Source organism: Staurois parvus, unplaced genomic scaffold (genome assembly GCF_062004578.1).
Source record: "Staurois parvus isolate SC_StPar_1 unplaced genomic scaffold, SC_StPar_1.0 ptg000004l, whole genome shotgun sequence".
NCBI lineage: Eukaryota > Metazoa > Chordata > Amphibia > Anura > Ranidae > Staurois > Staurois parvus.
The window spans coordinates 2,013,299-2,040,756 of record NW_028317800.1 but is presented as its reverse complement, the minus strand read 5'-3'; the positions used below and the strand labels follow the sequence as shown (position 1 = coordinate 2,040,756).

The window sequence follows — 27,458 nt, the reverse complement described above, 5'->3', positions numbered from 1 at the left end:
TGGCAAAAAATGATTGGTTAAATCAAAAGGCATTTTTCCACCACTACCATTCTTTTATAATGATTTTTTCAAAATAAAAGACACAATCATCTAGAGGATAGATCAAAGGTTTTGTTAGAAAAATCAGATCTAATAGTTGCAGCGGTGTTCGCATCAGACCAAAAAGAGGGACAACTGAGCAGAGAAGACAGTGGGAATATATTATAGAACAGTGACAGTCCATTCAAATGAGGTATAGCTGGGAGATATGGTTTAGTGCATACAGCAATAACATGCCAGCAAGACAGAAATTGCAACAACCCTTGGTAGCCATTTGTTCTATATGTACTAAACAGCAGTGAGCTACTCATTGGTGGCCCTTGGCTTTTTGGGGTCATTGATCTTTGCAACATAACAATAAATAAAGTCTTAAGTGTCATTTGATGCCTGGCATAGTGCATACAAAGAATTGTAACTAAAGAATGTGCAAGAGCAATTACATAGTGGCAGTTAATCTATACTATAGTCTTCAGTTCATGAATAATTATAGAGGCAGAACTAACCTAGAAATATGCACTTACACATAAGATTGTAATGTATCCTGGAAAGTAATGGCCTTGTGTGATGTTGCATAATGTGAATTGCTTCATAAAATTTGATGCAGTTTTACCTCTGCAGCATACTTATTTTCTGATTAAATAAAGTACAAAGTGTTTCATATGCAGTAATTTACAATAGACATCATTTTGCATGCCAATGCATGCTTCTTTGAAAGATATTCCTACTTTTAAATTATTCCTTTGTATTTATGCTTTCTATAAGTCATGAAAAGAAGCTGCTTCTATCTTTCTTAATTCTTGCTCAAGTATACATTATTTTAAAATGAGCTTTCCAAGTAGGTTTGCAGATATGTTTAAAGTAGAATAAGCCAGTTACTAAGGAACAACAAAAATCTTTTATCTACTGTGTTACTGGAATTACTAATTTTTTTTTGCTAAGATCTTTTGAATAGGAAACATCACTTGATTTTAGAGTACAAGTATATTCATTTTGTATTTTAAATGGATGTTCTACAACACAATAAAATGGATGTTTATAACACAATACTTGTTAAGTGTGTTTGATACATGTTGACCTTGCTTTCAATGTATAACGTATTCATAATCAATTTCTCTATGTCCACCTATTCTTTTTAACCTATCATATAAACTAACTGTGGCAATGAATTTTACCTGAGTTCACTTCATTTCCTTTGTTTTGCTCCAAGGCAGGACATAATGGATGGAAGTTCCCTGAGCTTGGCTCATGTAGGATATCTAATATTCTTCATACTTTATTACGATGACTAAAATATGTAATTTAAAATGTTATTTATTTTTTTAATCAGATAAAAATGAAGAATTGTGTATGAATATATCTTGATTACTATTTCCTGTCAGAAAGTTAAGCTCTAGGCTGTTTTTACCTATTTAATGGGCTACTGCTTTGTTGGGAAAAGCTGTCTACAGAATATAGTGGCTGAGGCACAAATTATGGACATAGTTAAACCAGTGAGAGAATTGACTGTTTTTGCTGTGTTCAGATCAAACCTATTGTAGGGGAAAGAGATAAATACTTCCTTCCTTCCTTCTTTCCTTCCTTCCTTCCTTCCTTCCTTCCTTCCTCCCTTCCTTCCTTCCTTCCTTCCTCCCTTCCTTCCTTCTTCCCTTCCTTCCTCCTTTCCTTCTTCCCTTCCTTCCTCCCTCCCTCCCTCCCTTCTTCTTCCTTTCTTCCTTCCCTCCGTCTTCTTCTTTTAAGACCTTTTTGACACTGTGGTCTGGTTTACTAGAGGAGTAGAAGTAAATGTTCACCTTGTAAAGTGTATGTTCACAAAGCTTTGTAAATAAGGTAAATATGTGTTCATTTTGAATACCCAATCATGTACAATTAAATAAAAATAAGGATTTTTGTTTGCACAGAATTAGATGATCTATGCAAACACAGCACTAACTGAGCATTCACTTTGCTAAGTGAGCAGTTTCTATTCTTTTAGAAAATCATCTCTAAGAAAGTGGAACTCTTACAGTTTAAACTGTGTTTTTTTTCTGCAGGGTGTAATTCATCAGTCTTTCTTCCCTCCTGTTCCCTCCTCTCCCCTTTTTTCTCTTTTTATATAATGCTTCCTTAGATTAAAAAGATTGATAACATTTAAAAGGTTACCACAGACTTTGATGCCATCCAGTGCATTTTTTTTCACTTAGCATGGGTTCACATATATGCGGTGTGGTATATTGCATGTGATTCGCACAGGAACCGCACCACATTCCTGTGCAAATCACATGCGATTTGTGTGCGGTGCGATTGGAGCCATACATTTTGTATGGCTCTAATTGCACCTCACCCGCACCAAAAAGGTGCAGGACCCTTTTTTGGGTCCACATTAGAATTGGATTGTATGGATATACACACCTATGAAATCCGATTCTGCACATCGCACCGCGTTTTGGGGACCGCTTTCAGGGTGTTGTTAACTTAACATAAACACCCGCAGTGATTCCTCCCACTGAGACCAACGATAGGGCACTATTCCTCCCACTGACATCAGCGATGTGTCACTATTCCTCCAATTGACACCAACGAAGGGGCACTTTATGTATAATATAAATACTCAAATGTATAATTAAAGACCGCATTTAAAAGATGAACATAGGAAAAAAAAACAAAAAATGTTGTGCAAGTAAATCATTTAAAGTGATTGAAATTTACCTGCTCTATGCAATGGAACTGCAGAGCTGCCCCAATCCTTCTCTTCTCGGGCCCCCAAACTCCTGGCTTCTCCTCTTCTCGGTGTGCCACCATAGGTAGCCACTTCCTATCGTGGTACACCTGTGGGCTCAATCCCTAGCCACACTGCCTGTGTCCATAGACACAGACAATACAGCTCAGCCCCGTCCCCTGCTCCCTTGTCACAGGGTTGGCTCTCGTTGCCTCAAAAAAGTCTGTGAGACTGGGAAGTGAGAGGAGAGAGCTGCTGCAGATGGGCACAGCACTGGATCAAGCAAGGTCTCACGTAAGCAAATGGGGTGGTGAGTGGATGATTGTTTTACATAAACATTTTTTCCCTTAATGCAAGGAATGCAAAATTATTTAAACAATGTTTAGCTTTTAGAACTACTTCAAATTGTTTAACCTATATTTTTAAATTCAGATGTAGGGTCTACTGAAAAAAGATACTGGTCTGTTTTTATGTACTAAAAATTATTGATTTTTAAACAAACACTTTAAGGATTTATTGTGCTGCATTTCTTTTTCTTTTATAGATAATGACTTTCAGTTCTTGACTTTACAGCTTGTTCTGCACACATAGGTGCAGCTTTACTGGATATTAATCATAGGTGACATATAATATTTCAGGCTGGATGAATAATCTGAGAATACACAGCCAGTCACTGACAACAAAGCTGATATTAAATGGATGGGGAATTGAATTATAAAATATCAGTTCACTAGAACAAAAGTATGGGGTAAAAACAGACAACATAGTGATATCTATTTGGATTCAGTAGGGCATACAGAGATTGTCAATAACAGATGCAGTTTATTTGTTGTCATATTTCTTCTATTCATGCCCAGGAAACCTTGACATATGTGACCAGTGATAGCCAGATGAGACAGCTTTTATGTGTTACATTAAAGAATGAACACGTGGGAGGAAAAAAGGAAAAAGTTCACAAAGTTAGACATAGCAGGCACTTCCAGGTGCTGCCCTGTAAAGGGTGTCCCTAAAGTCTGGACACATTGGCAAAATGCATATTTTGTGAAAGTGATGAAGGTGTATAATCAACAAACTGTGCTGAATATATAAATAAGTGGTACATATCACTATTGAATAACGTATGTGTATAACCACTACGCTCCCACTTTAAAAAATAAACAAATCAAGAAAAAAACACTTTAGGAAGTATTCAGGTGGCGCATACATCAATTTTCAGTGCAAAAAAACTATATTAAAAAAAAATATATATACTGTATTTTCCGGCGTATAAGACGACTTTTTAACCCATGAAAAAACGGTATACAGTGTGCTGAAACTTACCAGTGTAGCGGCAAGATCTGTCTCCTGTGAAGATCTGTCCCCCTTGAAGCAACTGCTCTTGTCACAGTTTTAGGCATAAGAAGCTGATCGCCAATCAACAACATTAGCATCGAGCTGACACAGGTAACCCCTTTTCTGCTGCACTGCTGATCACACTTAAACACACCGTGGATCACTAGCCGTCGCCGATGCTCCAGCAAGATGGATCAAGATGCGTATTGGGGAGCATCATCGATCGGAGAGAGGAAAGTTACATGGGGGCGATTGTGACATGGGGAGTACAGTGACATGGGGGGGGCGTGACATGGGGAGGACACTAACATGTAGGGGGGTCAGTGACATGGGTGCCCATAACATGTGGGGGGGCAGTGACATATGGGGGGGCATGACATGCGGGGGACAGTGACATGTGGGGAGCCAGTGACATAAGGGGGGGACTGACATGGGAGGACAGTGACATGTGGGGGCGGGGAATGACATGGGGAGGACAGTTACATGTGGGGGGAGGACAGTGGGGGGGCCTGACATGGGGAAGAAAGTGAAATGTGGGGGGGCAGTGACATGGGGGGGCCGTGACATGTGGGGGGGGGGTCAGTGACATGTGGAGGACAGTGACATATGGGGGGGTCAGTGACATGGGGAGGACAGTGACATTGGGGGGGGCAGTGACATGGGGAGGACAGTAGCACGAGAGGAGGCACTGAGATGGAGAGGACAGTGACATGGGGGGCCTGACATGGGGAGGAAAGTGACATTTGGGGGGGCAGTGACATGGTGAGGACAGTGACATTGGGGGGGCAGTGATATGGGGAGGACAGTGACATGAAGGGAGGCACTGACATGGAGAGGACAGTGACATGAGGGGGGGCAGTGACATGGGGGGCCTGACATGGAGAGGACAGTGACATGCTCCCCTCTCAGGTGTGCACTCACCAAAGAGTGTTGCCTTCCACTCTCATGGTTGGCACACAAGGCTTTGATAGACGATTTACCAAGAAATGAATCAGACCACTATGATGTTTTATTCTCCTTATATCTTGAAAAATTAGAATCCAGGACAGGCGCTCCTGAACTCCAGTGTACAAATTCCTCCTCCTAATACTCCATACTCAAATGACCATGTAAGAGAAAAAAACAAGAAAGCCCCCAAATGGTGCAGTACCAACTAGACAATTCTTTATTGCCACAATAGAGTGCCACTTACAAGATGTAAATAAGTGAAAAGCCCAAAGATGTTAGCTTTAGTAAGCTCTTAGTGTAAGGAAAGCCAAAACAGTGCTCTCAACACCGCTGGCCCTCGATCTCTGATGCTCTTGCGTCACTTCCAGTTAGCGTGACTTCCGTTCTCTGCACAGCAACCTGCTGACGCGTTTTGTCACTTCAGACTTAATCATGGGGGATCCAATACGCCAAGCAAGAAGAGCATTGGCTGTTGGGGGGAGTATTCCTTTACTTTGCACACTCTTTAAAGTAAGCAGACATTTAACCCTTACTATCCTGGGATGGAAGGCACACTCTAAAGGTATTCTAAAATGGCTAAATGGAATTCATCTATAAGCTATACCTGGATGCCAGTGGTTTTAACAAAACACATAAGGATCTCTACATGCCAATACCTGACGATGTACTAGAAATGATTCCAACAGCTACCCTTTGCAATCAAACCTGATACTTAAGTTCTATCTCCCACCAAAATGTTTACATTTTGCATAACATGCGGAAGGGTTAGGACTGCCATTAACTTTTTACTGCTTTCCAGGGCACCATTGAGAAGATTTCTCCTCACTTTCTCTAATGGTGGCAAAGTATTAAGGAAAGACCACAATCCTATAAACTTTTTGTTTGAAGTTTTAACTTTCAGTCTATTCTTTAACTTTCTCTGTGAGGATCTTGAGGAACATTTTAAACTATGCCATCAGCATATCAAAAACTGTTATGCTTCTTTCACAAATTCCTAATAAAACCTCGATCATCTTCTTCTATCCTTGCTTCTCTAGTACATTCATCATACAGATTAAAAAAGTATGATGAGAGTATGCAGCCTTGTCAAACTTGTCTAGCTGATCTTTAACCAGTCTGTGGTTCCATTCTTTGTCATGACTGTGGATTCTTGATTAGTGTAGGGTTTATTTTAACAACAATGCAGTGGCATATCATCCATGGGTACAGGGTGTTCACTGCACACAGGCCCAAGGGTTGGGGGGCCCACTGTGCTGTGAACACACTGCACCCATGAATGAGATGTATCAGAAGCAAAGTCGGGGATGATCAGTGCAGCACTGAGGACAGTTACAAGCAGCGATCTCCTTGTATGGATTTCAGTGGAGCAGCTAAACGCCGCGGGAGGGAGAAGAGGAGAGGAAGCTTCCCTCCCCTTCCTTCCTTCCTCCTCCCATTCCCTCCCTCTATTTTCTTCCTTCCTTCCTTCCTTCCTCCCCTCCTTTTCTTCCTTCTTACTACTTACTGTCCCCAAAATCTCTCTCCCTCCTCTTCTCTTTCCAATTTTTTCCTTCAGCAATAGCATTCATGAATGCAGCCAAAGAAATTTAGTTTTGTGTCGTCAGCCTATGGTAGTAGTTGGTCCCATGTGGGGACACCTGATGTAAGGGGGACTGTAATAGGGACGCATGATATAAAGGGGTACAGGTTCTGTTTATTCATCCCAATACAATGACAGCCCAACATATACTAGTGGTCCCTGTTCTCTCCCTACTGACACTGTCCACTGCCCCCACAAAATCATTGTGAAAAAAATAATACAAAAATAAATTGTAAAAAATAATTAAAAACTTAAATAATAAAAATAAAAAAATTCTGACACTCACTCTACTGACACCATTCACTGGCCACACAAAAGCATTTTGAAAAAAATGATAAAAAAAACAAAAACATTAAATTGTAAAAACAATTCCTAACTTTAAAAAAAAAAATAAACAAATAAATAAAAATAAAGAACTAATGACACCATCCACTGCCCTACTGACACCATCCTGCACATACTACCTACCTTCATACACTCTGTACTCCTCTTTCTGTATATACTAACCACCGCCATACATTCCACACTGTACATTCCTTACTTAACATTACCACATTCTGCTCTATTTAAGTCACCCCAGACACTATTTAACCACATCCCTTTTAAGCCACACCCATTTTAAGGTGCAATTTAAACCACACCCACTTTTTACAGCAAAACACACCACATTTTTCTTTGTAACTTCCTCGGGTTCACTTTTGATCTTGCACACGGGCCCACTGATTTCATGATACGCCCCCATACAACAATGAGATATCCAAGAATGCCCATTTTCCTTAGGACTTTCCATAATTTTACTAGGTCAACACACTCAAGGTTTTGCTTTAACCAATAGAGCATATACTGTATTTACTTCTTGAGTTCCATTGCCTTTTTCAATTATCCAGGGTGAATCTTAAATAATGTCTCTAGTCCCTCTGGCTTTTCTAAATCCAGTTTATATATCCTATGATTCGCTTTCAATGTGAGGTTGTAGTCTGCAGTGAATAATAGTGGGAATATAGAGATTTTTAAAAATTATTGGCGCAGTCTTTCAGGTCTCCTTTCTTTAGCATCTGAATATAAACTGATCACTTGCAATCTGTAGACCATTGAGTGGTTTTCCAGACTTGGTAGCATAGGTTTTTTAGCACTTTCATTGACACTAATTCAGTTGACTGTAGTACTTCTGTTGCAATGTTATCAATTCCTGTGGCCTATATTTTTAGCAGCAATCTCAGTGCTAGTCTGACTCCATCTTTTATAAGAAGGCTCTTCTGTGCAGCTTGTTTCAGAAAACGTGTCTTGATGCCTTTGCTATAAAGGTCTTCTGTGTATCCCTTCTATTTTTGCTTGATATTAGTTTCATTGGTGCTGATTTCTCCATGAACATCTTTAAGCATACATACTGGAAGCTGAAATTTAATTTTGATTTCATGGATCTTCTGTAAAGTGACTTTTTTTTCCACATTACTTCCCATCTTTAATCTTTTTACAAATGTTGTTGTAATATTGGTTTGTATCCTTTCTGCCAGCCCTTTAGAATTCAATATTCAGGCCTTTTACAAAAATATTTTTTTTTTTTTATTTTAGCTTCTTTTCCTCTTTCAACTTATTTTCTGTCATCCGCTTCAATTTCTTGGCCTTTTTTATTTTATCCAAGTTATTCTCTGATTCATCTTTGATGATTTCTGAGATTTCTATTCAGAATTTATCTTGCTCTCAATCTATTAGATAATACCATTGCTTTTCTACACATACCGTATTGCAAGCTTCACAAATTTTCAGACCTGTGGCCTTCATCAGGTTTCTTGCACTATACAATATATTGTCACAGCTCTATTCAGTACATATAAAAACACAAAACACGAGTCCATGATAAATGTATGCAAATATTCACATATGTGTGAATAAAAACAAGTTTGTGGTAAGTAATAAATGAATTGAACAACCCAAGTAATATACTCCAAAGAGAATCTTTAATGCTTAACCAATGTGAAGTGCTTCTGTGCTCTGCATTAATAAAGTGACTTTGTGCTTGAAAAAGTGATCCGTGCCTACACTCAACTGAAGGGATGGACCCCCCACAAACAGCATGAGAGTCAAACAAGCCTTTTGTATATAGAATGGTGTTTCTCTTTACTTCACTCCCCTTTACTCCTCCAAACTCCTCTATCCACTCCAAGATATAATACAGCTTGTTAGTCATAAGCAATGGGTAAATGACAACCTCAGGCAATATAAAGGATCAAATGGGGAGAGAGAACCTTCAGAGTGTAGTAATTATTTTTTTTCCAAACACAGTGTAAAGATTTCACTTCCATTAAAATATTTTAAAATAGGTGTAACACCCTCCTAGTCAGGTGCTAGGATGTGTATAGTTAGGCTACGCATAGCTGTGTTTCTCTGCTTACCAGAAAGGCTATCATTGAGAAACGTGTGGACACTGTGTGCTTGCTGCCTTCCCTGGGCTTTGATAGTCAGCGAGGGTCTGGAAAAAGGGAACACTGGCTAGCGTTCTAAAGAGCTTGTCCAAGTGTTGCTATTGCAAAGGACTTTACTTAGCTACGTTAGCTTTGGGCTGTTGCAGTCTGTCATAACTGGCTTATAACTGAGGAGCTCAGCCCTGTAACCACTACTACTGCAAAAAGGAACTTTGCTCACTCTTAAACTACTTGTTGCTACAAAGCAAAGGGAAGTCTGCTATCTGCTTTAGCTAAGACTTCAAAAGTGTTCAGATAGATGTCCTCTGTGTGAATAGTTCTGATTTTTGGAGTATCCTACTACAATTCCCCATCCCTATCCCCAGTCCTACAATACACTCCAAAAAACAAACATCCCGTAGACTGGTCAGGACACTCATCATTGAAGTTAATGAGCGAAAGAGTGTGTATGTATTTGGCTGAAGAAATACAATGTGCCTGGCTGCGGGGCGAAGTAAGGGGAAACTGGGGCAACAAACAAGTGGCTCTTACGGGGGTAGGGCTACACAGGCATCCATTAAAACACAATTCTTATGTGAAATATACTTGTGAGCCACTAAAAGATACAATTATCTGTGTATAAATAGACAATATGTCGCAGGCGTCCTTGCTCACCCTCACGTGGTGTGCGTCAATAAATTAAAAAATGTGTTTAGGTGCCGCGCTCTATTATTATTAGAATTAAAGAATTATTAGCATAATTATTTGAACCTATAGTATTTTAAACTAATGTATATTGGTCTCTCTTACCATAAGTGAATATTCGTGCACCTTGTGCCAATAAAGATAAATAAAAATACAAATGAAAAATAAAAATAATGAAAAACAAAATAATTATAAAATAATAAAAATAATAATAATTATAAAAAATTATAATCTAAGGATAAATAATAAGATAAAGTCACTTTAATAAGATAAAGTGACGTCACCACGCATCTGACATTCAGACACGGCGAGTATTGACAGTGTGCGCAGGCACACCAACAAGGCTGATCTCCCCGCTATCCGCGGTTATATATATATGAAAAGCGCAAAACCTTTTTAATTCATGTGAGTGCATTACCAGCGTGTATTAAAGCTATTTTACCCTGGATAAGACACTATGTACTTCTTTTTATTCCCCTTATGATCCATGGGAGGAGAGCTGGAGTAAGGAGAGTGTGGGGGAAGGAGAGATCCCGTTTACCACAGTGATTTACAGAGCAGCTTCCAATTGTTAACCATTGCAGTTACACAGTATATGCCAGCAGAGAAGGAGAGTATACAGCATCCATTTTTCTGCTGAACTTATAAGGACTTTATCTGTGACTCTAGTGACTTTATCTTATTATTTATCCTTAAATTATAATTTTTTATAATTATTATTATTTTTGCTATTTTATAATTATTTTGTTTTTCATTATTTTTATTTTTTATTTATTTTTCATTTGTATTTTTATTTATCTGTATTGGCACAAGGTGCACGAAAATTCACTTATGGTAAGAGACCAATATACATTAGTTTAAAATACTAAAGGTTCAAATAATTATTCTAATAATTCTTTAATTCTAATAATAATAGAGCGCGGCACCTAAACACATTTTTTAATCCATTAAAACACAGTTTGGAAACCAAGAATTGACGTGTTATATCTGGGAGTGGATAAAGGAGTCTGGAGGAGATTTGGAGGAGAAGAGAATGTGAATATTTGCCTACATTTATCACGGAATAGTGTTGTGTTTTTTTATATGTACTGTATAGCGCTGTGCATATATTGTGGAGTTGGTGGTTTATTATAACCTTGAGCAGCAGCATCAGTACAATATATTGTTTAACCGTTTCAATACCGTGTGATTTTACACCTTCCTGCCCAGGCCATTTTTCGCTCTCACACTTTGAATGACAATTGCGCGGTCATACAACATTGTACCCAAACTAAAATTTTATCATTTTCTTCACACAACTAGAGCTTTCTTTTGGTGGTATTTAATCACCGCTGGGGTTTTTATTTTTTGCTAAATTAACAAAAAAATACCAAACATTTTGAAAAAAAAACACATTTTTCTTTGTTTCTGTTATGAAAGTTTACAAATAAATAATTGTTCTTCATAAATTTAGGCCGAGATGTATTCTGCTACATGTCTTTGGTGAAAATAACCCAAATTAGGATGTATTTTTTAGTTTGTAGGAAAGTTATAGAGTTCACAAACTATGGTACAGATCTGAATATTGATCAATCCTGAAGTACTGACAGCCAATCTAATTTCTTGAGGTCCAAGAATGTCAGAATAGTACAGATATCCCCAAATGACCCCTTTTTGCAGAGTAGACAGTCTGACGTACTTCATAAGAGGCATGGCGAGTTTTTTGAAGTTGTATTTTTTTGTCATAATTTTTCGGAAAATTAAAAAATTAAAAAAATTATTTTCACTATTTTTTTTTTTACATACTGTCACCAGTGCAGTACAGCGTCTTCATATAACTGGCATGGCGGTGAACATGGACACTGACTGGTGACAGTATGAAAAAAAAAAAAAATATATATATATTTTTTTTTATTATATTTAATTTTTTATTACATTTTTTTAAAGATTTTTTTTTCATATTTTACTATGACCAAAGTAGTACAATGTTACCATAGTAACATTGTACTACTTTGGGGGAGTGATCAGTATTTTTTTTTTTTTTTTTTTTCATACACAGTTTGCTTATAGCAAAGAATTACTTTGCTATAAGCAAGCATTTAGCTGAATGAAATCGATTCATTCACACAGCTTTTTTTTTTTTTTTTTTTTTTGTGCTTAGCTGTGATTTGGTCACAGCTAATCACATGACATGTGCATGTGACCTGCTGTGACCATTCACAGCTAGGCACTAGTATACAATGGATGGCATCATGAATGAAGCCATCCATTGTATACAACTATCATGTGACCTGCTGTGATTGGTCACAGCAGGTCACATGGTACCAGCAACGGGAGCCAGTACTCGGATCTGTCATCGGCCGTGTCCGAGGTTCACGGCCCGTGACAGATCCCGCTGCTGCGCCGCTCTGCTGTGCCACAAACTGCGCATGTGCGGGAGCACGCCAAATGGCGTGCACCCGGAATACAGGAGCGCATTTCAAGCCGCCAAACGGCCATTGGCCGGGCGGCTAATGGTTAACTGCTTCCCGACCACCCTCTAGCAGAAATACTGCTACAGGGTGGCAAGGGTGAGCAAAATCATGTATATATAGTATACGCAATTTCACTTTTCTGGGTATACCCGGAATTCCCGCGCCACGATTTGCGAGCTTGGCTGTCAATCACCGGGTCGCGGCCGGTGATTACTCGCTGCCACACAGTGATTACCGAGGATCTCCGACAGGGAAGAGAGCTGTTTTGTTTACTAACAGATCTTCTTCCTGTCAGATCGGGCACACTTCTTTGGATGGCTGTGCACAGCACAGCCATCCATAGCAGTGTGCTTACAGTGAAGCACACAGACACCGCCCCATAGTAAAATACACCCAGCACACAGTTAACCCTTTGATAGCCATCATGTTAACCCCTTCCTGCCCAGTGCTATTAGTACAGTGTCAGAATGTCCGCCGCAGTCCTGCAGTCCCGCAGTTCCACTGATCGCCACCAGTACTAGTAAAAATTTAATTCAATTAAAAAATCTCAGTATATATACCGCCATTTATAAACGCTATAACTTTCACGTAAACCAATTAATTTACTCGTATTGGGATTTTTTTTTTTTTTAGCAAAGACATGTAGCAGAAAACATTTTGGCCTAAATTTATAACAAAATTTGATTGCACAGGCAATCAAATACCATCAAAAGAAAGCTCAATTCGTGGGAAAAAAAGAACATAAATTTAATTTGGGTGCAGAGCTGCATGACCATGCAATTGTCAGTTAAAGTAACACAGCACTCTAACGTAAAAAATGGCCTGGTCAGGAATGGGAGTAAATCCTCAGGTGGGCAAGTGGTTAATTAGCACAGGTTTAGTTTGTTTTAGCTCTTGCACTATATTATGAGCAATAGTATAATCGCTAAAATGTAGATGTCCATCAGGATTTTTTTTGCAGCAAGAATCTACAGGACCATTTGAGTAATGCAATGAAGAAAATGTGGAGCAGAACAAATGCAGTCTACAAAAGCCTACCTACTAGAGGTTGTGATAATAATTTAAAGTATGTTTTCACTTTTAAAACACAACATAGTTTTCCTTTAAAGTAGATGTAAACCTGCAACATATCATTTCAGGAGAGTGAAGTAGTGAAGTGAGCAATTACAACATGACAGGCAACTGACAAAAAAGGTAAAGTAAAATGTTTCTGCATGGGGGAGGAGTGAAGCTACATTAGAATGTCCTTTCTGCTGATGTCAAGGGAAAGCCTTAATTGATGGAGCTGTAGACTAAGAGTGCTGTTAATCATACAGAGGATGTGCACTGGCTGGGCAGGATTACAGGGCATGGGATTACTATGAATTAATGTGCCAGTTTGTAATCCTCCAATGATGATAACACTGCCAACAACACCAACACGTCAGCTCTCGTGTCATGCAGAGAAGAAGACCTGACTCAGTACAGCTGAGGGAGACTGGGAGGACCCGGGCATGTGAAAGTCGTGATACACACACAATGTAGTCCTCTGACACTGAATGTGAAGTGGAGGGTTTTAAATCAACCAATTTCTCTTTCTCCTAATGAGAAATAGAAGGCACTCTGAGGTGTTACTAATCCCTCCATGGAGAAGTTGATGAAGAGTGATCTGGCTGGAGGGGGAAAGAGAAGCCTATACCGTGAAGCACATTTTGACCTTCGTAGTTGATTCATTTTGTAAAGGCATCAGTACTAAAGCACAAGCGCAGCGTTTCTTGCACCAATTTTGCACCAATGTACACTTTTTTCAATTTTATTTATTTGGACATATACTTTATATGAATTTGGATTCATTATGCACATGATATCATGATATAATGCTGTAATTGGTTGCAAACAGTCAGTGAGGCACTTTATTGCACTATTTTGCACAGACGTGTAATAATACCATCTTTGTTTTCTAGTTTATGTATAGCACTTTGCATCTTTTTTCAGATTTGTCACTTATCCATTAGTAATGCTCTCTTTTGTCTCCTTATCATTCTATTGAAAGTTTAACTCAAATACACATTTTATGCTGCTGCCCTTTCTATGTCATTTCACTGCTATTAGCAGGCCAGCAGGCATACATACCATACAGTGCATACATACAATGACCAGTGGGAACAGTTTAGATGGATAAGGGCTTTCTTTGAGGCAAGGCCTATAAGGCTGGGGGTTCTGGTGGTTGCCAGCTCCCAGGTCTGGTGGTCAGGTTTTGTAATGGCAGTCATAGGGAGTGCAGCGCTCCACATGTAGGGCTAAAGATGGCACCAGCTTCCTGAATATCAGGGCAGTGCCTTGGTGGTCAGGAGGAAGTGGGGGATCCCTGGGAAGGGACTGTACAGGAAATGGGCAGTACTAAGCACCTGCTTAGTGACAATGTCAGCAGTGAGAGTGAAGGCAGGTCCCTGAGCTTAAAGGGCAGTAGGAGCTGGGGTCTATTCATTCAATCACCAGTTTTTACATTGATTTTCCAAATTCCCACTCTGATATTTTGTTTGTTTCTTTACAGGGCTCTCTCATCTCAATATCAAGGCCTTTCAGTGATTCAGGGCACCTCGCAAGGCAGGTTTGGCACCCTTTCAAGGCTGAAAATAGGAACAAGCTCTGACCATGCGGGAGTTCTATTAAGTAGAAAATGAGGCAGGGAGGTGGAGACAGTGCAGGCACAGCACAGTGGGCATTACACTAAAATCATATTCTGAACCTACACAGGCAGCTGATTACAAGCATGGAATTAGTTGCAGGATGGAGCCTGTGCATTTTTTGGGGGGAATTGAGATGTTCACTTTCAGTTGAGATCCCATCAAAACATTTGTGCCACTGTTTCACACTTAAAAAAGTTTATCATTTCATAAATTAATTCTTTATATTTTTTGGCTTTTAATTGCTTATTCTTATAATTACTCTAATAAAATAAGAAAAAAATGTCTAGCCATATACTGTACATATAAAATTATCAAACTATGGATTCATACCTATCACTACGCTATACCTAACACTACACAAGAATTTAATAGCGCTTACTGTGGTGTACTAGTCTATGTTTATTGTGGCAAAATCAATTGCCTAACCACAGAGCTTATAAAAACCTTATGAAAAAGCATCCCCATCTAAAACCTGGCATCTGCAGCTCAAATTTCAGCTGATTCTTGCTGATTCATCAAAAAGTTAGGCTGTGTGTAGTCGTGTGGGCACTACCCTGCCCTTAAAACATTTCAGTCTACTTTTGTGGAAGTAACCAAGTGATAAATTGTGGGCTGAACAATGACTGCATCCAATTAGATGAAGTTACTCTCTGGGTATTCTGACAGCTGTGTGTGTTGGCTGTCATAATACAATGGCCAGCAGAGGGTATTTCTACTGTATAATGTGGATGGTGGAATCTATTGGATCTTCCTCTTTTTGCCCTAAATTACAGAATTCTATTTGTGTATGGCTAGCTAAAGAAACAGTTTTTACAATATTTCTTTAGCTACTTTTCCAATCATTTGTTCATTTTCTGACTTACCCATTTACTAGCATGTTTATATATGAATCCCATCATGACCTATTATTGATAAAACTTAGACATGAGATCATCCTTGCTTTAACTGGCTGAGAGTGGTTGGGTCAGGGAGCAAATTCAACCTCCAGCTAGCTGAACTCAGGATCTTCTAAAATCGATTTAGCAGGGTGAATACTGTTATTTCCTTGAGATAAGCTCAGCACTAGGGATTTCTTCTTAAAGCATTACCAAGCATACTCAGCCAAAGTGATGGATTTAGCAATGCCTCTTTTAAAATGCCTCATGGATTGGTCATCAACTGATCAGCTCTATAGACCAGCCTAAACGATTGCTCTTGTATATAACATGATTGTTCTACAAAATGACCTGGTTGCAGCAGTTTAACTTTTGAACTTCTTGTATCTATTTCTCATTTATATCTATGATCACACAATTTTGCTAAATTGTTTTCTTAAGCTATATATTGTGCACATGCAGCTGTGTTTTTTTTTCCAGAAAAACAAGTATACCAATAACAAGAAACCATTTAGTCACTCTATTAATATGTTTAAAATGATTTGCTCACCATACAGTCGTATTCAGTATTGAGTCCATGTGGCCATACGTAGTAAAGCTCCAGGATCCATTTAGGTATGCTCCCGTACAATACTCTCTCTAAAAGGTAAGTGAATATTAAAAGGTAACAAACAACGTAATTCTGTTTTTTGATATTTTGCTATGAGTTCCTATTGAGGGGAAAAGCCATTTAATGGGAGAATAATCCCCAGTGCTGAACATTCCCATGACCTAAAGAGAAGGTTACTAAGCAGAGTAGCTCCCGTTTGTTGTTCATTACTTCCAGGTTCAACAGCTTTTTTTTTTTTACCTTTGCTAGAAGTAGAAAAGCACTTAAATGTGTCAGTCCACCATGCACTGACAATACAGTTTTGAGTAGATAATGTAGTTGTATGACTCACTAAATCTGTATATCTTACCAGTACTCCATTGGCACACAGTGTTTAAATTCCTAGAGTTACTAAAAGTCATTAACATGACATGTTTGTTTTATTCTCCCAGGATAATTGGTAAATTTTATATGATTCATTCTTAACAATATTTTTGTATTAGGATGAATACTAACTATATGCAGTAGAAGATTTAGTCTACTTATGGTAACAGGAGCAGAGCTGGAATCCCAGGCTGTAAGATTTTGTTTTTGGTAGAGTGTCTGAGAAATTAAGAGTCATACAGTCTACCTATGCTCAACCTAATCTCAAATAGAAATGTAAAAGTTTGATCATTTAAACTTATAAAAACACTATAAAGGCACAGCTTTTGTGCTTAGAAGAAATTCTGCCAGGTGTTGCCTTTTAGTAGAATATTAAGCCATATCTGTGAACTTCATTCTGAATACCAGTGAGCATAGTCTTTTTAAATAATGAGCATTGTCTTTCAAAATATTTCTTTAATATCTATATTTTTGTTATTGGTATAGTTGCTTATTTTACCAATAAACATTCTGTTCTAGACCTAAAAACATTGTTTTTATAAATATCACATTTCCAAAAATCAAGTTTACAAAATGAACACTGATAAAGTCAGACTTACCAAACTGATTGCTATGACACTTCTGAAGAGAGGAGGGTTGAATCGGGGCTTTTTATTGCTTTAAAGTGCTCATTATCATTTTTTAAATAATTATTATAAAAATCTAAATATAAAAAAATAATCACACTGTTGTTGTGGTTGATTTTCTCAGTATAGTTTTTTGTGGTTTTGGTGCAGTTGGTGGTGGCTGACTTCCTGGTTTTGAAGGCAGATGGCAGACACCACTGGTAATGCCTAATCCACCATTTTCCATAGGATACGATGGTTTTGATGGTAAAGGGCAATGGTGAGGAAGTTTTGCTGCTAAGTGGATGGACTCCTCATGAAGATGTACTTCTTTGTTTTTCATTTCAGATCGAACATCACAGTCTGGACAGTAGCCATGGTATAAGACATTTTCACTAAAGCGTACTCGTTCTCTCGTTGTAGCCTGAGAACAACGGTCCTTTTCTGGTTTGTGCGTCAATGGCTGTCCTGTCATTTTATCCACTTTGATGTTATGAATTGCACATACATCACCATTAGGAAGTGTAGTAGGTCCCCCAGGAATTCCACCATTTCTAAGTAATCCTCCATTTTTCTTTAGAGTGTTGGTGGAGTTGATTAACTTTTGAGTTTCTTCATATTTCACTGGAGTTAACCGTGGAGGCGGTGGTGGTGGATTGGGCTTCCTAAGTACTGTCAGGACAGCTGACGGATGTGCAGGTGGATTTATTAAAGGTGCATTGGCTCGAACTTTAACTTTGTCTATGCTAGAAGCCGTTGTGCTACTTGAGCTGCTGTTCAGCGTGTCTGTTTTGGAGCTGTCTGTCATCTCATCTTCCAGCTGCAGATCTGAAGTTAAATTGTCAATCTGGTCAACCACCTGTAGAACAAGGAAAATAGATGCAATTAGCTTTTTAAAACATCAATGAAGCAGCTAAAATTGGTGTCAGGGTGAAAGATTTTGTAAAAACCATGAAATTCTCCTTATCCTATCAGCAGTGCTCAGATGATTGTGACAGTTTAATGAATGAAAAAAGTAGATCTGAGAGACATCTGTTTATAGATCTGTTATCACCACATCTGAATATTTTTTGCAATATGTATTTTAAACCATACAGGTCTCTGCTTTTTTCTGTTTCCCATCTATAAATGTATTTCCAAAATAAAATAATTTGAGTGGGGAGAAGTCATCCTGCTGTGCCTTTTCTCTACAAATTTGTAATTGTGACCATGTCTGTGTTTTTTTCAAGATCTCACCCTGAGTCCTTATTGCTTCAGGACTCATTCAGGTCAAAGTAACAGTTTATACTAACATTCCTTTTACTTGCTTGTCCCTCCATTGACATGCTCAGTACTTTCAGGTATGAGAGATTATGTGACTGTCTGTTCTTTCTCTCACAACACAAGGCCCCAGCAATGTCACACACAAGGAGGGAAAGGAGTTGATCTACTAGAGCTAAATAGGTAATTTTCACTTTGCATAGGACTTTTTTCCTTAGTTTAGTGATTGAGGTGAAGCTCTGTTGATATCCACCATCTAGTCATGTGCAAGTGAAAATACATTTTTTGTTTGTCTTGCACACAATTGGCTATTCTTTGCAAAGTGAAATTTCATCACATTCACTAAGCTAAAAGGAAAATTCCTTTCAAAATTGAACAACTTATTTGCCCCAATTAAATCAAACTCCAAAGAGTCCATAGCCTGCATACGTGTCAACCAAATTGCCTTGATTCTTCTTCTTGCTCTGGTTAGTGAATAGGGAGGCAGTGGGGCAAACAACAGTACATTTTTTCCAGCCTGAGTTGGCGGGTGACAATTAAAATTATTGTTTTGCCCTGCATTGGTATACATATTTATTTGTACGTGAAAATAATCTGAACAAACATTTGTAATTCCACTAACCCTTTGAACATTAGGATAATATCTAGTACAAATATGTAGGAAAATAGTGATTTTTTTTTTATATCAAATTATATGCAAACAATTGATAAAGCCACTGTACTACTACTGAAAGCACAAACCCAGGAGCATTTCTGAAACAGACACATGACCTGTAAATCTCTTCAAATTTTAATTTGCAGAGGTATGAGAAGCCAAAATTATTTTTTCTACAAAGCACTGAAAGATAGCCAAGGATTTACAACAAAACTCATTAATACTACCTGAAACTGTATCCACAAAACATCTGAGATAATCACTACTAAAAATAATGAATATTATTAAATAAATCTTTAGTAAAGCCTGACAAAGTAGGGCCATTCTTGGTTAAAATGTAATCTAATGGTGGAAAAGTCATCTAGAGATGCATCTGGAAAATATAATACTAGAATCTACATTTTTATTTCCTCATACCTAGTGGTGTTGAAGGTTGTCCAGCTTTTACATCAATTTTCTGCAAGTTTTTCCAAGTTGTTCTTGGGCCAATAAAGATATATACAGCCCGATGTACTAAAGGTAACCTTCAGGGAAGAGTAAGTAGTATTAATTCTTCTTCCCTTAAAAATCATGGTGGTTGCAAAAATGTTTATTAAAGTGTTTGTAAACCTCTGACATGAAAAATTAACAAAGCATATATTTATTTAGTGTGTACTTGCCCAATCCAAAACACTAAGTGTGATTTCTGTCTGTAGTTTGGTTCCTCTGACAGCTATATGAGTCATGTCTGACAGGCTGTGCTGACTCCAAAAGATGGAAGGGGACTTCTGAGGGGAGCTTCAACACACAGCCTGTGCTTTAAAGCCTCAGCTATGCATGTTTCCCTATAACATTGTGTAAAGGGGGTGTTTTCCTTCCCTCCATTTAGGTCTCAGATTACACTTCTGTCTGAGCTGTTCAGTGTGTGACATCAAATATCCGCCTCCTGCCTCTGAAAGACTGGAAAAGATGTGTATATTCTGCACTTTAAATGGATGAAGAATGGGCTGCTGTTAAATAGGTACAATTTATACTGGAGGATTTGTTTCATCTCTGTGTATCACCCAAAGTTAGTAACATCATTGTGTAAATGTAAGGGTTTACAACCACTTTAATTAAGCCACTCCCCTACAACATCCAATGATTTAGGCACATGTTACTACATACCCTGTAATTTTGTAAATATTGTTAGTGAATTATTCACCGTTTGTATCATAGTGTTCTAAAAACCATTATTATTTGATTTTACTGAAAACATGTGCATTATTTTGTTAGTGAGGATTAGAGTTTACTATTATCTTTACTTTCATATTATAAAAATATATCAGAAATTATACAAGTATTAGTCTCAGAATCAAAAATGATACTCAATCAATCCCCCCCTCCCAAAAAAAAATAAATAAAGAAACCACAAAGACACCCCCTTCATTTGCTTCAGACAATGATATTTACCAGACTATATAATAATAAAGTGTTGTACTCATAAGGACTTAGTGCTTCTATATCAATAAGTGGGATAGTGTAGCTATAATGTAATAACAGCACAGGGCTAATCTAAATCATGGACTATACAGTATTAGGAAGAGTGACAGGTCCCCCAGGTACTGGACCATTTTGTGAGTAACCCAAATTTCACTGGAGTTAACCATGGAGGCAGAGGTGGAGGATTAGGCTTCTTAAGTACTGTCAAGACTGCTGACAGTTGTGATTTATTTAATGTGAATTGGCATGGATTTTAACCTTGTCTATAGTAGAAGCTGTTATGCTAAAAGCTGTAGAAAAATATATATACAATATGTATACACAGTATTATTGCTTGTTTAACCGAGAAGGGAACATTGCTTGAATAAGCCAATATTAGAGTTCCTATGATGTGTTATTCTCTAAATAATGCATTATTTAGGTAGAAGAATAAGCTATTATTTCAGCACTTTGCAAAATACCTTTGCAGTCTCAAAAGTTCTAGTTCTGGCAGTCTAGTAACATCTTCTAGGTGGTTTTTATTCTTTTTATTGACACAGGTATAAGTGCAATTTGTATCATAGATGTTCTGGCAGAAAGCCCTACACCTAATGCAATGATATCTTCCCAAATCCTTGTGCAAAGTTCTTCTATGTCCATCTCTTGTTTTTTTATTAAATTACCAAGGAAAATACACATTCCTTCATATCCCAGTACCTGACATTTCCTTACCATTTGCTCAATACTGTATCAGCCAAGCTTCTCATATTCCTGATAATTTGCATTCCAGAATGTTTAAATCACCTAGGCAAATCTACTGTATATCCATGCAGTTATAGTGATTTTTATTCTTTAGCAGTCATAAGTACCAATCATAGTGGTTTGCTTTTTATATTATTGCCCTACAGTCAATTCCTTATATATCAGGCAGTAAATCTCAAAAAGTTCCCATGGGCTGTTGAGTTGACACAACCATAAAATGGTGGTTACTCTGGAGCATTGGCTTAGGGTGTGCATTGTAGATGGAACCTTCCAGTGACATCAACACTTCTCCTTCCATTCATACAGGCTGATTGATAGTATAGAACCATCCTATGTGTTATGAAGAGCAAATTTTGGACCAAAAGATAAACAGAAGCAAACAGGACTTTTAAGGCACTATGCAAAAATAGAATTTAGATAAAACACTAGTTTTTATGTATACATTCCTCATAAAAAGAGCAATCACACCCAGAATTTAATTTAAATTTCCAATTTTAATTGTATTATAAAAGATCATCCCCTTTTCATTAACCATCACCCAATCATGCTATAACAACTGAGACAGGTATACAGTCCTCCCCTATTATAAAATATGAATGGATTATTTTATTTTAGATGCAATGGAGTGTAGAAAAAGCTCAACGCTCTTGGGAATATGTGACTTTACTTCATTAGGAGCAAACAAAAGTGGGGAATCAACAACTAGAAACATTAAAGCAAAAAATACATTAATGATATCACATATAATTGGACTGCAATAGGGAGCCAGGGACCTGGACAAGAAACCAGGCTGGGGTCACAAAAAAGGGTACCCAAAGCCCTCGCAGGCTTAGCACAACCATTATGGCACCACAAGCACAATCAATGATAATTTAATGGTCCCTTAAAACTACTGGGTTCTGAAAGGAATATTAATTTGTACATTTTAGATGGGTCTAAATATATCCATATATATATATATATATATATATATATATATATATGTGTGTGTCTGTCTTGCATTTTTTTTATAGATTAAACATGTCCAATGTTGCCTTCATATTAATATCAAAGCTCTCAATATGTTTTGGATTTAAACCTTGACGTTTCAAATAGAAATGGCTTCCTAAGGCTATGACAAAGGATATTGACTCCAAAATATACAAACAAAATTACCAAACGACACACTCTATTAAGGTACTAAGCCCATATGCATTCAGTTTAAAAATGCAGTTCAGTGTAATCACCCAGTATGTCTCCCGCCGTTACATTAAATTGTAGCTTTCACAACACATGGTAAAATGGTGGTACTCAAGGTGCCACAGGGGTTGTGCCTCACCTGAGGGATGGCAAACCCCCTACATTTATTGTGCTTAACCTCCCTAGTGGTCTGATTATGTCCATATTTCTGTGCTCAAAGTGGTACATTTTTTTGCAGGGAAATATGTATTTTTTTATTGTAGGCCTGTAATTTTTAAGAATAACTCACTGAAATCTGTCCGAACAAGAGTCTAGTAAACATCCCGGGTATGGTACAATTTGAAACACGAAATCATAAATTATAATTTAATAAATAATCATAAAAAATAATAATATAATAATAAATTTAATTCAATAATATAATCAAACCAAAAACACTGAAATTTGAAATATAGCGCCAAGTTCGCACATCACTGAGCAAAGTCGCAAAATCATTTTCAGTGTCTGATGACGAATTTCCCCACGAATCATTATCACTCAATTCTGCAAGTGGTTCTAATTTACTATCGCTGTTCTCTAGCTGGTCTAAAACCGCTTTTGACCTAAAGGGACGCTTTTTGGACGCCATTGACATTTCTCAGTTTCCAGGCAGAAAGAACAGTAAAAATGCAGGCAGGGCACAGGACAAAGCACTAGGGACAAAATGTATGTGAAATGGTTTGATACAGTAATGTTTTACTATGTGATTTTAGTGATTTTAGTGAATGTCACTTTTTGTCATTTTCAAATTTCCCGCCATTCCGTCCCCGTACTTCCCTACGCTCGTAGGGGACGGAACCCAGATGACAGATGCCGGCATCCACCGGAGGACATTGCTGGGGACGCTGCAGGAGGGACATCGTGGAAGCGCAGGACAAGGTAAGTGAAGAACAGATCCCGGAGCAGCGCTGCATGGTAAGCTCGAGTGTAGCTCGGGGTTACCGCTTTTGGTACTGAAACTTTACCCCGAGCTACACTCGGGAATACCGCCAGGGAGGTTAAATGTTACAATCACATCTGCAGTATGAAAAAGCACTTTATGCAGGGTAATTGTCTCCAATACCACTACCGATTCTGTCCTGTGTACAGCCAGCTGGTATCTCTAGATCCATAGAGCGTTGTGACATCAAAGCCCCTCCCCTATGCGTTATGCCACCAGATCACGTGGCTTCATCAGAGGGAATGATCATTCGGCGCTTTTTCATACTGCACATGTGAGTGTAACATTTTAACACACTAAATGCTTGTTATAAGTGTAAAGCACTATGTTCTGGTTATTTTTCTTGACATTGTAACTGATGGAGGAGAGCAACCAGAAGAGTGAGTGGGATCCAGATTTGTTGGATACCAATCCCATCCATACTTGACCCATTAAAGGGACACAAGCTTTATATGACCCCACTAAACGGTCTCGTCATATATCTAAGGTGAGCGCACAGCTGGTGGGGGTGCACAAGTGTTGAATAATTACAGACACCAAAGGTGGACATAGAAGTACTTGATATATTGCACTAAAGTGATTGAAGATAATCAAGGAGTTAATACGGACATTTTGTTATATTTTGTTGGATTCATTTAAATTTTGCACTTCATTTTTTAGTTTGTTGCAATTTTGAGTGGACCGTGGCACATTTCTGATAATTTATTACCACTGGCACATTTGTATGAGTATGTATTTAGTGCAACCGATCTGCTAATTGAATCACATATTTTGCATGGAGTATTTTAGCATAGTAGCTCACAAGTTTTCATTGTATCTATTTCATTGTGTGACCTACACTTGAGGGGCAGTGGTGTTACTTAAATGTAACTCCACTTTTGTTGAGAAATATGTATATTGCAAACATTTTAACACACATGTTGCAGATTATCACCTTTTTCTGTTTGTTTTATCATGTTCTTTTGAAACTGAATGTGAGGGTTTTCACTCATTATAATCATATAACCCATACACCATATACCCATATAACAGTGACCTAACCCCTAACCTGAATTCACCTTTGCAGAGCATATTTACCATATTCAAGAACTAAAACATTGGACCAAAAAAAAACTCCAGTAAAAAAATGTAACAACAGAGAGATGTCAACACTAAAAACTACTATTCTGATGAACAAAAAAATGCAGCAGTTTACCAATATTGTATAGAAAAATATTTATATTTAGTCTGCCAGTGTACAGATAAATTCTCAATGTCCTACAAAAGTCTTTCTGGGCACGGCAATGTTGAGAGTACCAACATCATGCATACTGTATGTAGCATTTTTCAAAGGTATAGATATGATTAAAATGTGATAGTATAGAATGAGTGACAACATAGCAATCCACCAGGATTTGACCAGTACCAATACTTGACCGTAACCAATCATTGGTTAAAGACATCCAGGAGGTGGTGGGGGTTGCAATCTGTGTAATTTCCTACTGAACTGTCATCTTCAATCTAAATAAAATATATCTTTCATACTGTTAATTTTACATAAAATACATTGAAATTGCAGCCACTCCAGCCAATAGAGACATTATGCTGAAGAATGACTTCCTCTAGAATGGCTTTTCTTTCTGAGAGAAACAAATGATACAGCATAACAGCACTCCCATGGCTGATAGATTCTTCATTTGAAAGTTATTGCTTGGTAATGACGTGCAAGCACTTGTCCATTTTTCATGATAATTTGGCTATTGTGTGATGCCGTTCTACCGTAGTCATGGAAAGATATTTTATTTTAATTTGGCAGTGCAAGCAGTTCTGAGTCATAAGACTCTATGCAAAAACAAGTTATATTTTACTGAGCATTTATTGAATAACATTAAAATGAACCTTGCTATAGTGTATATTATAAAAGTACAATATTGTTCATTTTAACCAATGTCTTCAAAAAGTGCTATGACCACAGACTTCAACTACACTTCACCTGCAATTCAATCAGCTTTTCTTTCATTTTTCCCCAAATCTATTTTCAAAAGGTATACAGAACAGTGTCAGCTGGGTTCAAGAACCTATAAACTCAGATAGAGCAACATATTCCAAGCAGTGTGCTGAGGATCATTGTTACTGTGGTGTTCAAGCAAGTTGCCCTATACAAAAGTACACAATCCAGTTCCAAAGACTTTTTGGTGTCCTTGCCAATCCCCATTAGAAGACTTACAACTTCAATGAAAAATTTTTAATTAAATTACGTTTTCACTTTGTATTTTAAATCAGTACCCAGTATTTAAATCACGTGCAAATGTTAAATAAATAAATATCCTTGAACCTATGAACATACATGTGTATGATAGATTAACGCCTATGAGTACATATGCATGAATACTAATAAATATTTAATGAGGTTCTTCTTAGCAGCCACACCTTTACTTCAACCAGATAAATAAAAAAAATGCATAAAGGATGATTTAAAAATGTATTTGAGTAAGAAGCCATACTACTATAAAGCACAAGGGAGCAAAGGATGTTCAACTTATAGCTGTAAATGAGTAATCAAAGCGTAAACATATACCAGTGGTATTCAAACTGCAGCCCTGGGATTGGATGTGACCCTTTGCTTGTCTTTATCTGGCCCTTGAGGCATTATTCCTGACACTGACTACAACAATGGGTCATAATCCCTGCCACTTATACAAACAATGGGTCACTATTCCTTTCACAGAAACCAACAATGGGGCATAATTCTTCACACTGAAAACTATTTCTCCCCCTAATACCAAAGATTGGACATTGTTTACTCCCACTGGACACAGTCCAGCCCCCCTAAAGCCTGAAAAAAACTTTCACTTTCTTTAGAAAGTTTTGAGACCCCTGACATATACTGTATAAGCATAGACATCTGCTCATAGGAATATTACCTCTGTCAACCTGCTATTTATGGCATAACAATGTAAGGTTGGAAATATTACTCAAATCCATGTACTACTTGTGTAATAAAAATTTAATTTCCATAAAAAATTGTACTTGTCGTAGTACTTAAAGAGAAGTAAGTTAGTCCCCAATTATACAATTTAGCACCACAAACTGGGTCTATTTGGTGGGTGATACCTTATACCTTATATGAAATCTGAAACCTTAGATAACATGAAACAGAAGAATATTTAGAAATAGGATATGAATCTGAATACCAATATACTCTAGCAGCAAGCTTTTCACAGCTGAGGACAAGCTCCCTTCGGTTCAGGGCAACATGGATGCAGAAGTATAAAAAGTGCTAGTGTACAAGATTCTTTATTGAGAACTCATGTCTTTTCTGCTTACTTTTTTCAAAACAAGTATTTTACAAAACTACTCTCTAGGGAACACATTGACATGCAGGTGTAAAAATGTCCATTTGTTCTCTAATAAGTCTCACAGACTAAGGACCATTATGGGTTTAATAGCAACTGTATTCTGACATTATGGGGCAGATTTACTAAAACTGATGCACACAGAATCTGGTGCAGCTGTGCATGGTAACTAATAAGCTTCTAACTTTAGCTTGTTCAATTAAGCTCTGACAATAAAACCTGGAAGCTGATACTATGTACAGCTACACCAGATTCTGTGTGCAACAGGTTTAGTAAATCCCCCCCTATAACATATTGATATCTTCCATTCATTACTCTTTTATTTGTGCTGCCTGCTAGTAATAGCACTAAAATGGCCCTAAAGTGGTTCCTTGCAACTTGTTTCCTCAGTACAAAAGAGTACAACAATATGAAACAATGGGGATTGTCAGTGTTGTTTGCTAATATCTACTGAACTGCATAGTTTATTATTGCAGAGTAAATAATGTCACTGTAAATGTGCAGGTTGATTGTGAGACATCCATGATTTGGATTATAGGGAAGTACACTGCTCAAAAAAATTAAAGGAACATT

General features: G+C 37.7%; 1 protein-coding gene across 3 annotated transcripts in view; it reads right to left on the bottom strand.

The window, feature by feature from the left end:
- The window catches only part of PRR16 (proline rich 16), a 394,730-nt gene that overhangs the window by 91,914 nt on the left and 275,358 nt on the right, over window positions 1-27,458 (bottom strand). For 2 of the 3 annotated variants that reach the window (XM_089673465.1, XM_089673562.1), the window contains exon 2: window positions 17,270-18,134. In XM_089673465.1, the coding sequence (XP_089529591.1) occupies window positions 17,391-18,134 (744 nt within the window). In that variant the 3' untranslated portion in view covers window positions 17,270-17,390. Of the gene's footprint in view, window positions 1-16,247; window positions 16,337-17,269; window positions 18,135-27,458 lie in introns of all 3 variants that reach the window. The other variant, XM_089673501.1, reaches the window with a different exon arrangement.